General features: G+C 31.5%; 1 protein-coding gene across 1 annotated transcript; it reads left to right on the top strand.

Annotated features, from left to right (window-relative positions):
- The first annotated feature begins 1,117 nt into the window (after nucleotides 1-1,117).
- On the top strand, nucleotides 1,118-12,647 carry LOC146884762 (hydroxyisourate hydrolase-like). Its single transcript, XM_085665061.1, has 14 exons — nucleotides 1,118-1,338; nucleotides 1,466-1,529; nucleotides 5,370-5,425; nucleotides 5,624-5,699; nucleotides 5,807-5,878; nucleotides 6,007-6,094; nucleotides 6,306-6,534; nucleotides 7,830-7,871; nucleotides 8,241-8,356; nucleotides 8,575-8,792; nucleotides 11,401-11,429; nucleotides 11,519-11,606; nucleotides 11,976-12,066; nucleotides 12,185-12,647. Exons 1-14 carry the CDS (start codon nucleotides 1,180-1,182, stop codon nucleotides 12,429-12,431), a joined length of 1,575 nt encoding a protein of 524 aa, XP_085521187.1. The 5' UTR covers nucleotides 1,118-1,179; the 3' UTR covers nucleotides 12,432-12,647.
- The last annotated feature ends 1,905 nt before the right edge of the window (nucleotides 12,648-14,552 follow it).

Genomic DNA, 14,552 nt, shown 5'->3' with positions numbered 1-14,552 from the left:
CATCTAAATCCCCCCGATAAACTATATGGTAAATGCTAAAACATCAAACCACAAAAATTGAATGTTAAACACTAAAACCCCAACACAACGCAGATTCACAATCCAAACGATAAAACGCACATTTCAACCATACCACTTACAAACACTAAAATTTCTTCCAGCCAAACAACACTCCAAAACCAAAAGTAAAAAATAAATACCCATTCACAAAGACAAAAAAATTTTTTTCCATAGGAATAATCGAGATCAAGAACCAAAATAAAAAACTCCATAGCAACAACAAAAAATAGAATCCACAACCCACAACCCTCAACCCAAACACGAAATCACAAACAACACAAAAAACAGAACCATAAATTCTCGCAAACCCTTAATCAACATACGAAGGGAACTCCAGATTAAACAAAACGATCAAAACCTTAAACCCTTAAAAGATCAATCAAAACCCTACACAAAAAATAACTCACAACTCATAACTCAAAACGGACACACCTTCTACAGAAGCACTGCACGACAACCACTGTCCCCAAAAAATGCCTTTAAAAAATCAACAAATGTAGTGGATAGAAGAAGAAGTAGAAAAGAAGAAATGAGACGAAGCAGAGGAAGAAGGAGGAAGAAGGAGAAAGGAAAGCATAAATGTGATTTGAAATTTGAACATGCATAGAAGCTTTGAAAGAGATCCATCACACGATGCAATGTTTTTGCATTTAAAAGTTGGTGAAATTACCAAATACCCAAACACAAATTCACTACGGAGGAGAAAAGAGGAACAAAACAATAATAACGTTTTTAGCTGGTTAAACCATTCCAACAGGGTACCCAAATGATGAAAAAACCTATTAATTGGACACGTGTCAGATAATTAGACAGGGATGTCATGGTAATATCCCTAATATTTTGTTTTCTTAGTATTTAAGTAGAGGAGAGAAGTTTCAAACTTGAGAAAAAGAAGTGAAGGTGATGGAAACGGTAAAATTTTAATTTCAACTTGATGAACTCAAGAAGTGGGAGAAAGACGTGAAAGTGATTGGAAGAGTAAAATTTTAATTTCAACTGCAACAACTCAGTTAGTTGAAAGGCGAAGGCGATGGAGAGGACCACTCAGTTTTGGCACAATCATTTCCGCTTCCAATAAATGTTATCCATGGCGCGTCTAAACTAGAAAGCGAGCGCCAAATGTGGAGTGAATCGATGGAAACACCACACACCAACGCTTTCATCCTCTCTTTCTTACTTCTAAACTTGGCTTTCGGAAGAGTTGCCGGCGCCGACACCTACAGCAGAGACGATTTCCCCGTCGATTTCATTTTCGGTTCAGGCACCTCTGCTTACCAGGTTCCTACTGAATCCCTCTAATTATTCCTCTCATTTCATCATTTTTTTTACCTTTCTATTATATATATGTTGCAGTAACAAGAAATCGCTAATCTAAACGTGTTGTTGCTGTTATTATTGTAAACAGGTGGAAGGAGCTGTTAACACAGAGGGAAGAAGTAGTAGCATATGGGATACATTTGCGCACGCTGGTTCCTTTCTTTCGCTCTTCACTTTTTTTTTTTTCAATCTTCTTACCGATTTTATATAAATATAGATTTATTATATTTTTTTTAAAATTCCGAACAATAAATCAAAATTAAACTAATATTTATATATATTTAACATGGCGGAGCATATGGGAGTCAGATGCCCGGACTAGAGATGACAAATAAACTCGTCCTCGTGGGTATTGTCCGAACCTGTCCCCGTTTTGACGGGAATCCCCGCATTGACTGGGTATGGGTATGGATATGGGTATGAATCCCCGACTTTTTCAATTGGGTATGGGGATGGGTATGAGGATGTACATATCCCCGCCATATTACCAATCCCCGTTTAAATTATTAAAATATTACTAATTAATTAAATAACCACATATATATATATATATTATTTTTTATTTATTCTAATTATTTGGGTTGTCATGAAACTCATTTGCATTTCAATTATATTTTTCATCTTATCATAATCTTTATGTAATTATGTTTAAAATATGTATGTTAATTAAAAAATTTTATGTCTCACATTTGAATATTTCTATTATTTTTTAATATTTTTATTTAATGTATATTTTTCTTTCACATGAAAATGTTTAATACTCTCAATTAAGTATTTAATAGCACAAACATTTCGTTTACTAGGTAATATAAAAAAAATCATTTACTTATTATTCTTATTATTAGTTTTTGTTTCATTTGAATAACTTTTTTATTTCACTAAAACATTTTTTGTTATTTCTCAACTATTGAGTATGTATGTTGATATTTGAAAAGTTTTCTTAGATTTATAAGATATTTTTTAACTTATTATACCCTTAATTATACATTTGTTTTCTTTTGTGCGATTTCTTTCAATAGTCTCTTAAATTGTTTGTAAACATTTGTTAACTTTTTAATATTTTTATTTCTTGTTTATTTTCATTATGTATAATACTATTTCGATATATTTTATTTAATTATTTTTTATTTTTTAACTCATTATCAATCATACTGTAATTTTTTCACTATAATTATATAAATAACTTTTATTTACTACAATATAAAAATTTAATGTAATTGTCACTAATATTTTTTTATCACCATCCAACATAATTGAAGTTCAAAAGATACAAGATCTATGTTAAAATTTTATTATTATGATTATTATTTGTTCTTTGTATCATTTTGATTAAGTAATGTATTATAACTTTTATTAGTGTATAAAAAAGAGATTCATTAGAATTTAAAATATTGAAGTAAACAAACATTTAAAATATATTTTAATTTGAATATTTGTTTCCTTTTATATTTTTTTAAAAGTATTTTTAAATTTCATCAACTAGGCTTCATTAATGTTTGCAAATTTAATAAATGTGTTGGTTCTCATGAAATTTTATTTGGTATTATAATCTAAAATGTAAATAATTATAATTTATTTTAAACTTTTATTATGATTATTATTTGTTCTTTGTATCATTTTGATCAAATGATGTATTATAACTTTTATTAGTATATAAAAAAGATATTCATTAGAATTTAAAAGATTGAAGTAAACAAACATTTAAAATATATTTTAATTTGAATATTTGTTTTTCGCTTATACTTTTTAAAAAATATTTTTAAATATTATCAACTAGGTTTCATTAATGTTTGTAAATTTAATAAATGTGTTGGTTCTCATGAAACTTTATTTGGTATTATAATCTAAAATGTAAACAATTATAATTTATTTTAAACTTTTATTATGATTATTATTTGTTCTTTGTATCATTTTGATCAAATGATGTATTATAACTTTTATTAGTGTATAAAAAAGATATTTATTAGAATTTAAAAGATTGAAGTAAACAAACATTTAAAATATCAATTATGTTCTTTGTATCATTTTGATCAAATGATGTATTATAACTTTTATTAGTGTATAAAAAAAGATTTATTAGAATTTAAAAGATTCAAGTAAACAAACATTTAAAATATATTTTAATTTAAATATTTGTTTTTCTTTTATATTTTTAAAAAAATATTTTTAAATTTTATCAATTATGTTTCATTAATATTTGCAAATTTAATAATTGTTTTAGTTCTCATGAAATTTTATTTGGTATTATTATATAAAATGTAAACAATTATAATTTATTTTAAAGTATTTGATATGGAAGAAACAAATCATTCTAATATTGAATATTTGATAATATTATGTTTCCTTTATCACAAAAATTTTATTATTTTATAAAAATTAATTAAAATTAATATTGAAGTAGTAAGAAAATGGGTATGAGTATGGGTATGAGATTATACCCGTTACCCGGTGGGGATGGGGATGAGTCAAAAGTTTAATACCCGTTGGGTTTGGGTATGGGGATGAGATGAATTTTTTTTACGGGGATGAGTATGGGATAGCGAAACCCGTGCCCACCCCGCCCCGTTACCATCCCTACCCCGGACACCCTAAAACTCTTAAAATTATGTGTATGTAATTTTTTTTTATAAAACATATCATTAATATTAATAGATAGTAAAATATAAAATTAAGTATAATAAAAAATGAATTTTTTTTTAAGATATTTCTTTTTTTTTCTTTTTGAGTTGGTCAGCTTATTTTTCATTCTCACATAATGAAGAAGAAAAGAAATTAAATACTTATTCATTATTTTTTCACTCAATTGTCACCTATTTTGCTTATTTTTGAAAAAAAAAACTCTTATCTAATGTTAGTTTTAATAGTATAGTATTTTGTTTTTATTCTTATTCTTGTGTTTTCTTATTATTTTTGGATCCAACATATATTTATTTTTCAATGAAATCTATTAAAAACAGAAGGTGGGGTAACTAATCAAATTCATTGTAGTTTTTACTAAAGAAAAAAATTTGTAAAACTTAAAATTTGATAGAAAATAAACTGCGGGGTGATGTATTTTAGAATGTTGAAATTTTGTTTAGCTTGTATCTTTTTTTTAATCTTTAAGGATGCATATTCGGCAAAGTTGAAAATATAAGAGTTAAATATGTTTTTGGTCCCTCAAGTTTGAGCGAAATTTGGGTTTAGTCCCTCATCAAAACTTTTGACCAATTTAGTTCTTCATCTTCCAAAATGCGTGAATTTAGTCCTTTTAACCAAATTTTGTTAAGTTTATCTGACATTTCAAGCGCATTTCATGATAGTATTTAAATTATTTATACTGTTTGACACATTTTTGCTTCAATGTTAACTTAAATACTATCATGAAATGCGCTCGAAACTTAAGATAAACTTAACAAAATTTGGTTAAAAGGACTAAATTCACGTATTTTGAAAGATGAAAGACTAAATTGGTTAAAAGTTTTGATGAGGGACTAATTCCAAATTTCGCTGAAACTTGAGGGACCAAAAACATATTTAACCCAAAATATAATTAACTTGAGGGAATTAAAATCCAACATAATATGACAATTTAAAAGAATAAATTCATAGATATATGTTTATTTTAATTTAATTTAATTTAAAATACATCGAGATAACTTTAATAGCGTATGTATATCATTATTATTATTTTAATAAAATATTATTTATATATATATATATATATATATATATATATATATATATATATATATATATATATATATATATATATATATATATATATATATATATATATATATATATATAAATGATGTGTTTTAATCGGGGTTTATTACAAGAAATTATAATAACTTCCTCAAATAAATACTCATACGCAGATTTATTTCAACGTTAATGAGAGTGATGAAAAACCAGGGAACATAAATGTACTAATCTAGTTTTGCATTCTCAATTACATACCAATCATTATTCTAAAATTTCAGTCTCATGCAATAATTTTTAATGAACAGGATATATGCAGGGTGAAAATGGAGATGTAGCATGTGATGGGTACCACAAGTATAAAGTGAATACGCTTATCCTTAATATTTTTTTATTTGCCCGTCATAGCATTATTCATTGTGTTGTGATTCTCCCATTTCTGGGATATTAGAGAATGTTGAGGCATAAACTGCTCAAATAATAGAAGTTTAGTCATTGTTTTGTTCAACTGTTAAAGCGTCACTGTAGCACCGTTTGATTTTAATTGTTTTATGAAATGCAGGAAGATGTGAGGCTAATGGTGGAAACAGGACTTGAAGCCTATAGATTTTCCATTTCTTGGTCCAGACTGTTACCAAGTATCATACTCAACACAAACCCTTCAATTTTATTTTATATATCTATATATGTTTGTAGGGTAAAACCTTTCTCAACATTTTTTGAAAAAGCTTTTATTTCTCCGCAGATGGTAGAGGACCCGTCAATCCCAAAGGATTACAGTACTACAACAATCTCATCAATCACCTCATCAGCAATGGTTACACTTAAATTCGGGTTTCTTAAATATCTTGCAAAGTTAACAAATTTGAAATAAATAAACAAATTTGAAATCTATTCTATAATTCTACAACTGATATAGCTGGTTGCCCTATTTCCCCGGAGCAGGAATCCAACCACATGTGACGTTACACAACTATGACCTTCCACAGGTTCTTGAAGATGAATATGGAGGATGGCTTAGTCGTGACATCATGTATGCTTCTCATCTCTTGCTCCTTATAGCGAAATTCTAACTACTCCTTTACAAATTAGTACTTTTATTAATTTTTTATTTAATAATTTTTATTTCATTACTATGTCGAATTGTTAAATTTTTAGATGGACGTAAGAGAAAATGTCAGTTGTCAAATTAATTTTTTGTATCCATAAAAACTAATACATAAGTTACTTGGATGTAATTGCAGAGGAGACTTCACATACTATGCTGATGTATGTTTTAGAGAGTTTGGCGACAGAGTCTTGTACTGGACGACTGTGAACGAACCCAACGTTTTTGGCTTATGTGGTTATGATCAGGGAACCTGCCCACCTCAACGTTGTTCTCCCCCATTTTGTGCTATAAAGAGTAATAGGGGCAACTCCACATATGAACCCTACTTGGCAGTTCATCATATTTTGTTAGCTCACTCTTCAGTAGGGCTGCACAAAAATAACTTAACTGTACTGTACTTAAGTTAATTAAATTGTTTTAAACCAAAAATAACTGAATTATTAATAATAAAATTAAACTGTATTATCTTTTAGTTAAAGTTTGAAAAACTTTACTATAAACAGTTAACTGCTCGCACTAGTGCAGTGAACTGTGTAATTTTTTCCTTTCTCTTAAATCCCGGTCTACAAGCAGTGAAGTTGGATTTGTATGTGCATAACGTCACGTGCCTCCAGTTACTTTATAATGAATCAAAACTTTAAAATTATATTTATACCTTTTTTCTATAACGCAAAGTTTTGTAGGTTACGAAACCAAACCCTGGACAATCCTACACTGAAAAGCTTCTTAGCAGATTGCCAATCTGACTAGATTTTTTGTCATATAAACAAATTTAGTAAATATACTTTTTCTAAAATGGTTATTAATTATTACTTGAAAATTTTCACTTTAAAGTAAATGTTATTTTAATTACGTTAGTATAAAACTTGTTGAGTAAAAGTAAAATATTGAGTGTTATAAATTATTATAGTTGCAAATGAATCTCTTATTTCTTAATTAGATCAGCCTAGATTTCGTTTTTACTTCGTTGTAGTTAATATTTTTTAAATTTATTTTAAGTTTTCAAAAATGATAGAAATACTATTTTTAGATATAATCTCTCAAGGCGAAATGGGACCTTCAAGTGTAATTAATTTAGATGATTAAATATGTATTAAAATGTATTCATATTTTGATATTGTTTATAGGAGAACTTACGGGAGAATCTATGTATTAATATTTTGATTTTAATATTTTGATTTTAGTGTATTGAAGTATGATGCATATTTCAAATATTATTTCCTAAGTGCTTTCAAATTATAAAACAGTGCAATTCGATTAAAAAATAGTACAATTTGATTAAAAAACAGCGTAGTTGATTTAAAATCAGTGCAATTCGGTTCAAAAACAGTGCAATTCAATTCAAAATTAGTGCAATTAGTTTCAAAAACGGTTCAAAAACAGTGTAGTTAAATTCAAAAGTAGTACAGTTTAGTTCAAAAATAGTGCAGTTCAGTTCAAACTTAGTGCAATTCATAGAACAGTTCAGTTTATAACAGTTCAGTTTACTTCATATTATAGTGCAGTGCAATTCAGTTCAGTTCAATTTATTAGAAAAAAAAAATAGTGCAGTTCAGTTCGTCTGAACTGTTTTTCAGTTCAGTACAGTTAAAGCGAACTATTTTTAAGTTCAGTACAGTTATTGATAGTGCAGTGCAGTTCAGTATATTTTGCCCAGCCCTACTCTTCAGCTGTCAAATTGTACCGGAGAAAATACAGGGTATGTCACCTAATCTTACATATATATGTTTAAATGGAAAAATTTTCAGCAAATACACTTTGCACTGAACTTAAAAAGATTAGTCTACAACGTAATACATCACATATTTTGTATTCTTTATTAGGGTGAAAAGTTTTTGAATTATTATCTATTCAGAAATTGTTATTACCTAAAAGTTATACCTAATGTGGTTCTATGTTAATTGACCATTTCAATGTTGTTTACTAATAATGCATAAAACTTAAATTCTTAAACTTAACATCCTTATCTGATTTTCAATCTCTAAATATGGACTCTTTTTCTTCTCACATCCAAACTTTGTTAGCAAAGAATGCTCTCCTTTTCTGAGAAACTCATTTAACATTGCAGAACAAACAACATGGATTTGTTGGTACCACTGTCTTCTTGTATGCGATTTCACCTCAAACAAATACAGAGAAAGACAGGGCAGCAACTGAACGAGCTCGAGACTTTTTGGTTGGTTGGTAAGCAACACACCCTAAAATTTGTTCGTTTTACTTATTTTTTCCACTTATTCTTAAGTTGTTTCCTTAAGATAGGTGCTTATTTATGACTGAAGTTCCGTCGTTACCCTTCTTATGCTATTCTAACTTCTTAAAGATTGGTTTCTTTAATTGGGCATACCAATATGTCAAATAATAATAAACATGGCAGCTTTACAAAAATGCTTCACTATATGCAGGGTTATGGAACCCTTGCTATATGGAGACTATCCAATTTCCATGAAGACAAATGCAGGTGTAAGAATTCCGGCCTTCACACCTCGTGAATCTGAACAACTTAAGGGTTCATTTGACTTTATAGGAGTCAATTACTACACCGGCATCAATGTCACAGATAATTCTGACAGCCTTAAGAATCAACTGAGAGATTTCACCGCAGACACGGCTGCAATGTTTTGTAAGTACCTTGTTAGGCTTCCTTAGAAAGAAGTGATAAATTTGTACAGTATATTATGAAAAAAAAAGCTTATAAGCACTTAATCTTAATCTTTTAGATCATAGGTGGTAATACCCCTTACATAACCTAATGATCTATTTGATATTATAAAAAGAATAATATAAAGTTTGGCACAGTTGTACAATGATTTAACATTATAAATTATTGGGTAAACTGAAATGTTAGAGTGTTGCATTTAATAGTATTGGTAGAATTAAGTGTCTTAGGAGATTGCAAAGGTTAGTAGTGCTTCTAGTAATGATTGTGACATGCAATAGAGTTCATTAAGTATGGTTTAGGTAGTGGCTGTATTTAATGCATGTAGTTGGAGGGCCATGTCTAAGGGCCAATAAATAATCCATGTACTTCTCATTGTGTGATACAGCAAGTCATAATATTAGAGAGTATTCCAGAAAGACTTGTCAACAAATTGGCATTTGAGTGCTTAAGTAAGAGTGTTTGAGAGCTAGAGAGTTTGAGCGAGATGACCAACCTTGCAAATTACTTACTTGCCTTTGCCTAAATTATCAAAAGGTGTCAACTGTGACAACTGGAGTGTGCAAATGATGGCCCTCCTTGATTCTCAAGAAGTATAGGAAGTAATTGAAAATGGACACCAAGAACCAAAAGATATTGAAGAACATACGATTGTCCAATTTGCTGCGTTGAGAGCAACGCGAGTGAAGACAAAGGAGCCATGTACATGTTGTACCGAACTTTCAATGAGTCCAACTGAGAAGATAACAAATGCTAAATCTTCAAAAGAAGCGTGTGATATATTGAAGAAGACATATAAAAGAGATAATCATGTGAAGCAAATCAAACTTCAAAATCTAGAGACGGGCTTGAATGCATGAGGATGAAAAAGGCTGAAGGAGTTGTTGAGTATGTCTTTCGTGTTAAGACCGTGGTGAACCAAGTGGTAGAAAAAATCATAAGGTCGTTAACCGATGAATTTAGGAATATAGTATGTGCTATAGAGGAGTCCAATGACTTGTCAATGGTCTCGGTTGAAGAGCTTATTGTCGGGTCGCTTGAGGCTGAGTAGCGGAGAAGGAGGAAAAAAGAGGAGTTTCTCGATCAAGCACTTCAAGCTAAGGCAAGACAACCATAAAGGGAAAAACTCAAAACATGCAAGGGAGAGAACGATACCAAGAAGGTGTAAAAGGAGTCCTGGTGATAGAAGTCGTGGACAGGAAGAGGAGAAAGAGCACTGCAGTCAACAAATTTGGCGTGGCCAAGGACGAGATCCATGGAGAGGAGGGTTGAGCAACTCAAGCGTTGAGTGCTTCAAGTGTGGCAAGTATGGTCATTATGCAAAGGAGTGCAAATCGGTTAAGTGCTTCAGTTGTGATAAGGTCAGACATTTCGCAAAAGATTGTCGATCTACAAATGCAAGAGAAGAGATGGGATGTAGCTCGGGGGTCGAGTACTAGCAAGTGGAGAATTCGGCAAGAAGGTCGCGTATCATAAGTCAGAGTACCATGGATAGGTCGATAAGACATGCAAATAGCCTGGAAAGGGACATAAAGAACTCAGTGCAACATGTGGAGAGCTCGGTGGAGCATGAGGCAAGCTCAGTTAGCTCAGTGAGACATTTACATAGCTTGATTAAGTTAGTGGAGCAAGTAAACGTCTCAAAAAGCTCAATGGGGAGCCTAGGTAGCTCGGTAAAGCATGTAGATAGATTGGATAAGTTGGTGGAGCAAGTGGGAAGCTTGAATAGCTTAGTGGTGTATTTGTACAGCTCGAATAGCTCGAACATGTACGAAAATGAGCTCATTATCCAAAGGTTAAAGCTTGCAAGAGGCATTTTGCAACAAAGAATTGACAAGGAAATTAAAGGCAATGTAGAGTTACATGCAAGCTTTGAGAGAAGAAAGCAGGTTTTGCAAGAGAGAGATCTTAGAGCTGCATTGGAAGAGTAAGATGAGAAGTGGCGACTCGAAATGAATGATGATTTTGGTGTGAAAAAGGCGTGGGAATTTGGAGGTGTGTTACCACTCTAATTCATGTAATAAATGTATCACAATTTTTTTAATCACTTCCATAGGAATTCCTTAAGTTGGTTGACTAGCTTTTGTTTATGATTGGGAATCTAAATTATGGGTAACTAGTCTATTGAACCATACGGTTTATGACTATTAACGAAAGGAACAAGCATCGTGTGGGCTGCATTTGGCAAAGTCGGAATGAAGGGAAGAAGATGAAAGACAAAAGAAACATTTAAAGGGAAGAAGATGAAAGAAAAAAGAAACATTTAAGTTTACGGGGATTTTGTTGGATAAACTTAAATGTGAGTTGTTGCATTTAATAGTGTTAGTAGAATTAAGTGTCTTATTAGATTGCAAAGGTTAGGAGTGCTTCTAGTAATGATTGTGTCATTCAATAAAGTTCATTAATTATGGTTTTGGTAATGGATATTATTTTATGCATGTAATTGAAGGACCATATCTAAGAGTATATAAATAGTCCATGTACTTCTCATTGTTTGGTTAAGCAAGTAATAATATTAGAGAGAAAGAGTTGTTGTCAACAATCATGACTTGCCGTTTTTCTGGTTTTGCAGCAGGAGTGGATCTGTTTTCAAGTGAAGAGGTAACAATAAAATAAAAAATCACTTAAATTGGTTCTATTTTTTAATTATCCATTGTGCAAATAACTGTCTTTTCACTTTCATGATTCAGTACCCTATCATACCGTGGATTATGCTGGAAGAATTGAATAAATTCAAGCTCCTTTATGGAAATCCTCCTCTATTCATTCATGAAAATGGTCTCTCTCTCCCTCTCTCTAAGATTACGTATAATTGCAATGAATATTTTGTAGCAAAATCAACACGTGATGTTATACGGTTGAATATTAAGCTTGGGGTCATAGTTCTGTTGTTGTAGAGAAATGAACTCGATTACATTAAGCAGTTTTGTTTCAATCTGCTCATTCCTGCTTATACTATTGACACATTTTATTAATACACCCGACTAACAATGTCATTGATTAATGTCATACTGCGCTTCACTTGTATTTTTCTATATAAACCACCTTTAGACTTAGTTGTGTGGAAATCCTGCTGATGATATGCAGGTTACTCATGCGAATCATGATAAGTTTAAATGAGTTACTGATAAAATCTTGGGTTGTTAGGTCAACGGACACCAAGTAATTCGTCACTACAAGACGTGTCAAGAGTGAAATACTTGCATGGACATATTGGTGGAGTGCTTGATGCCTTGAGGTATGTTACCACTGCTCTAATTCATGTAATAAATATATAACAATTTTTTTACTGTAAGTGTTCCCATAAACACCTCTGATGCGTTCTCTGGTATTCTCCTCTCCCCAAAATTTCTCAGGGACGGAATAAACGTAAAGGGGTATTTTGTCTGGTCTTTTCTGGATTTGTTCGAGTTGTTGGATGGATACAAATCTAGCTATGGCCTATACTATGTTGATAGGGAAGATCCAGAGTTGAAAAGATATCCAAAGCTCTCTGCAAAATGGTACAGCCGATTTTTGAAGAATAGAAACAGTTCTATAGTTGGAAGTGTTGAACTTGAGAAGGATCCCTCGCTCGTTTCAATTGGTCACTTATTTGAGTAAGAGGTTCTTTGTTTGTTATCATGAAAATACATAACATAAGAATAAACTTGGAGAAAGCATAGAGAGAGCTGGCAAGTAAAGCCCCATAGGTAATGGGGTATGATATGCCATGCTAAAGACAAGGGATTTCAAATAACAGTGTAGTTTTTGGCAGTGACGTGTTTCTATGAAAAAATGGTCTAACCTATTGGTAGACCAGTAAGAGTTTTTTTTTTATATATTTTTATTTATCTATTATAAAAATATAATTATACTTTACTTATTGCTCATTAAGATTCTCCTTATTTTTTCAAATACATAATCCTCCAAAATAATTTAATAGATCTCTAATTTACATAATATAAAAGGTCTCTAATATTTTTAGTATATAATCATATTTCTCTCTCTATATATATAATAAATTATTAATCTAATATTATTTTGTTAAATCTTTTGTGCATATTCTTTTTTGGAAACTTTGAATTTCAAAATTTATGCAAATATATAGTACTCGTGAATATATACATATCAGAATCTACTATTACAGTCATCCATGAAGGTACATGAAGATACTAAACATAATGCCATGAACTAAACATAAAAGCTAACACTTTAACAGTTTGCAAAAGAGGTTGCTCCTAAAGCAAGCTATTACAAAAAGGCACCATGGCCATGAAACTGCTTCTAAGAGCCACCACTAACAGGATGATCTAAACTTCATCGTTGTTGCCATTAGATCCACCTTGAACATTTCTCCCATCTGCTCCCACCAAAAGGTGATCATCGCAAAAAGAAAATAAAGCAAGAACAAACACAAAAATGAAAGGGTAAGCTAGTGTAAAATAACTTTAACATGTTACAGTAGGCAAGTACTTAAAACAATCCCAAACATGCAATAAGCATTCAATCATGTTATAGCAGACAAGTAGGACACTATGACTCAATTATTCATATACATATAATAAGATCGGATTCACTGGCCTCTACTGCTCTGTAGAGCCATTGCCAATGGGTTTCACCCTACCACAGTGGCACTATGCGAGCTCTCGCTTGGGCGAGATCATCACTCGCCTAAAACCAAAGACCCTCGCCTGGACGAGGACACGAGTAGAGAGCACAATTGGTTTCCTCGAGAGCTCGCTTGGGTGAGCCACTCTCGCTTGAGCGAGACGGTGTGTCGCTCAAAACAAGAGTTGGTCGCCTGAGCGAGAAGCTCGAGCAGAACCAGGGCGAGTTTCAGCTACTCTCGCCTAGGCAAGACGAGCTCGCTTGGGCGAGAATGACAGTACTCGTCACCATTACGCGTATGCAGCAGAACCACCACTCAAAATAACATACAAGAATGCAAGCAAGCCAGTTTCATACGATCCATAATATCATTCAAACATCCAAAACATTCAACAGACCAAAAACATAGAGAATAAACTTTAAATCGTTAAAACCTAGCTTCGCTTACCTTTTTGGATGCTAACACAAAGAACGGTAACCCAAGCAAGAGTAATAGAGTACTGGAGCAAGCTACAAAGTTGAAAACAAATACACCTAGAGTTGAGAAATGAGGTTCCAGGAGGAACCCAAGACAGAACTAGAGCCTCTGAACTTGAAAAGGAGAAGAGCAAAGTTGAAGTTCAACTTACCCGAGAGAACAAATTAGTTAAGCTAGCCGATATGGAAAAGGGTTGATGCCCTAGTAGAGCCTTTTTCTAAAGTCAAGAGTGTTTGAGGGAGGGAGACAGTTTTCTGAAAAGGAGACAAGTGTAGAATAAGTGAGCTAAAAGGGGTATTGGGATTCCCTGGTGGGCTGACCTTGGACCTACAAAAAGGCTAGGCTCAACTCTTATAAGTTGAAAATTGGGGTTTACAAAATTAAATATAAAACAATCACATTTGAAACTGACATGTAACATTCATATTGACATATGATACATCATGAACTTGATATATGGATAACAATTTCTTTTTAATAATTAATTAAAAAAATAAGAAAAACTACATCTATTTTATCCTTTTCTATTAGTCCCCTTGACTTTTTTTATATTTCTAATTCCTACAAAATAAAATTGTATTGTTTTAATTCTTATATTGAGTGTTAAACTCTTAAATAATATTGTGAAAGATAAAATGTAATCAAAATAATATATA

This window comes from Vigna unguiculata, chromosome 7, assembly GCF_037176805.1.
Source record: "Vigna unguiculata cultivar grain cowpea cultivar isolate G323 ecotype 2 chromosome 7, ASM3717680v1, whole genome shotgun sequence".
Classification (NCBI taxonomy): Eukaryota; Viridiplantae; Streptophyta; class Magnoliopsida; order Fabales; family Fabaceae; genus Vigna; species Vigna unguiculata.
Note: the sequence above shows the minus strand (reverse complement) of the source record. Positions and strands in the feature narration are given on the sequence as shown.

Bases quoted from the DNA above. Each gene is read 5' to 3' on its own strand.
- LOC146884762 (XM_085665061.1), top strand. From the start codon at position 1,180: ATGTGGAGTGAATCGATGGAAACACCACACACCAACGCTTTCATCCTC. The intron at 5,426-5,623 runs GTGAATACGCTT...TATGAAATGCAG, and splicing joins ATGGGTACCACAAGTATAAA to GAAGATGTGAGGCTAATGGT. The intron at 11,430-11,518 runs GTAACAATAAAA...TTCATGATTCAG, and splicing joins ATCTGTTTTCAAGTGAAGAG to TACCCTATCATACCGTGGAT.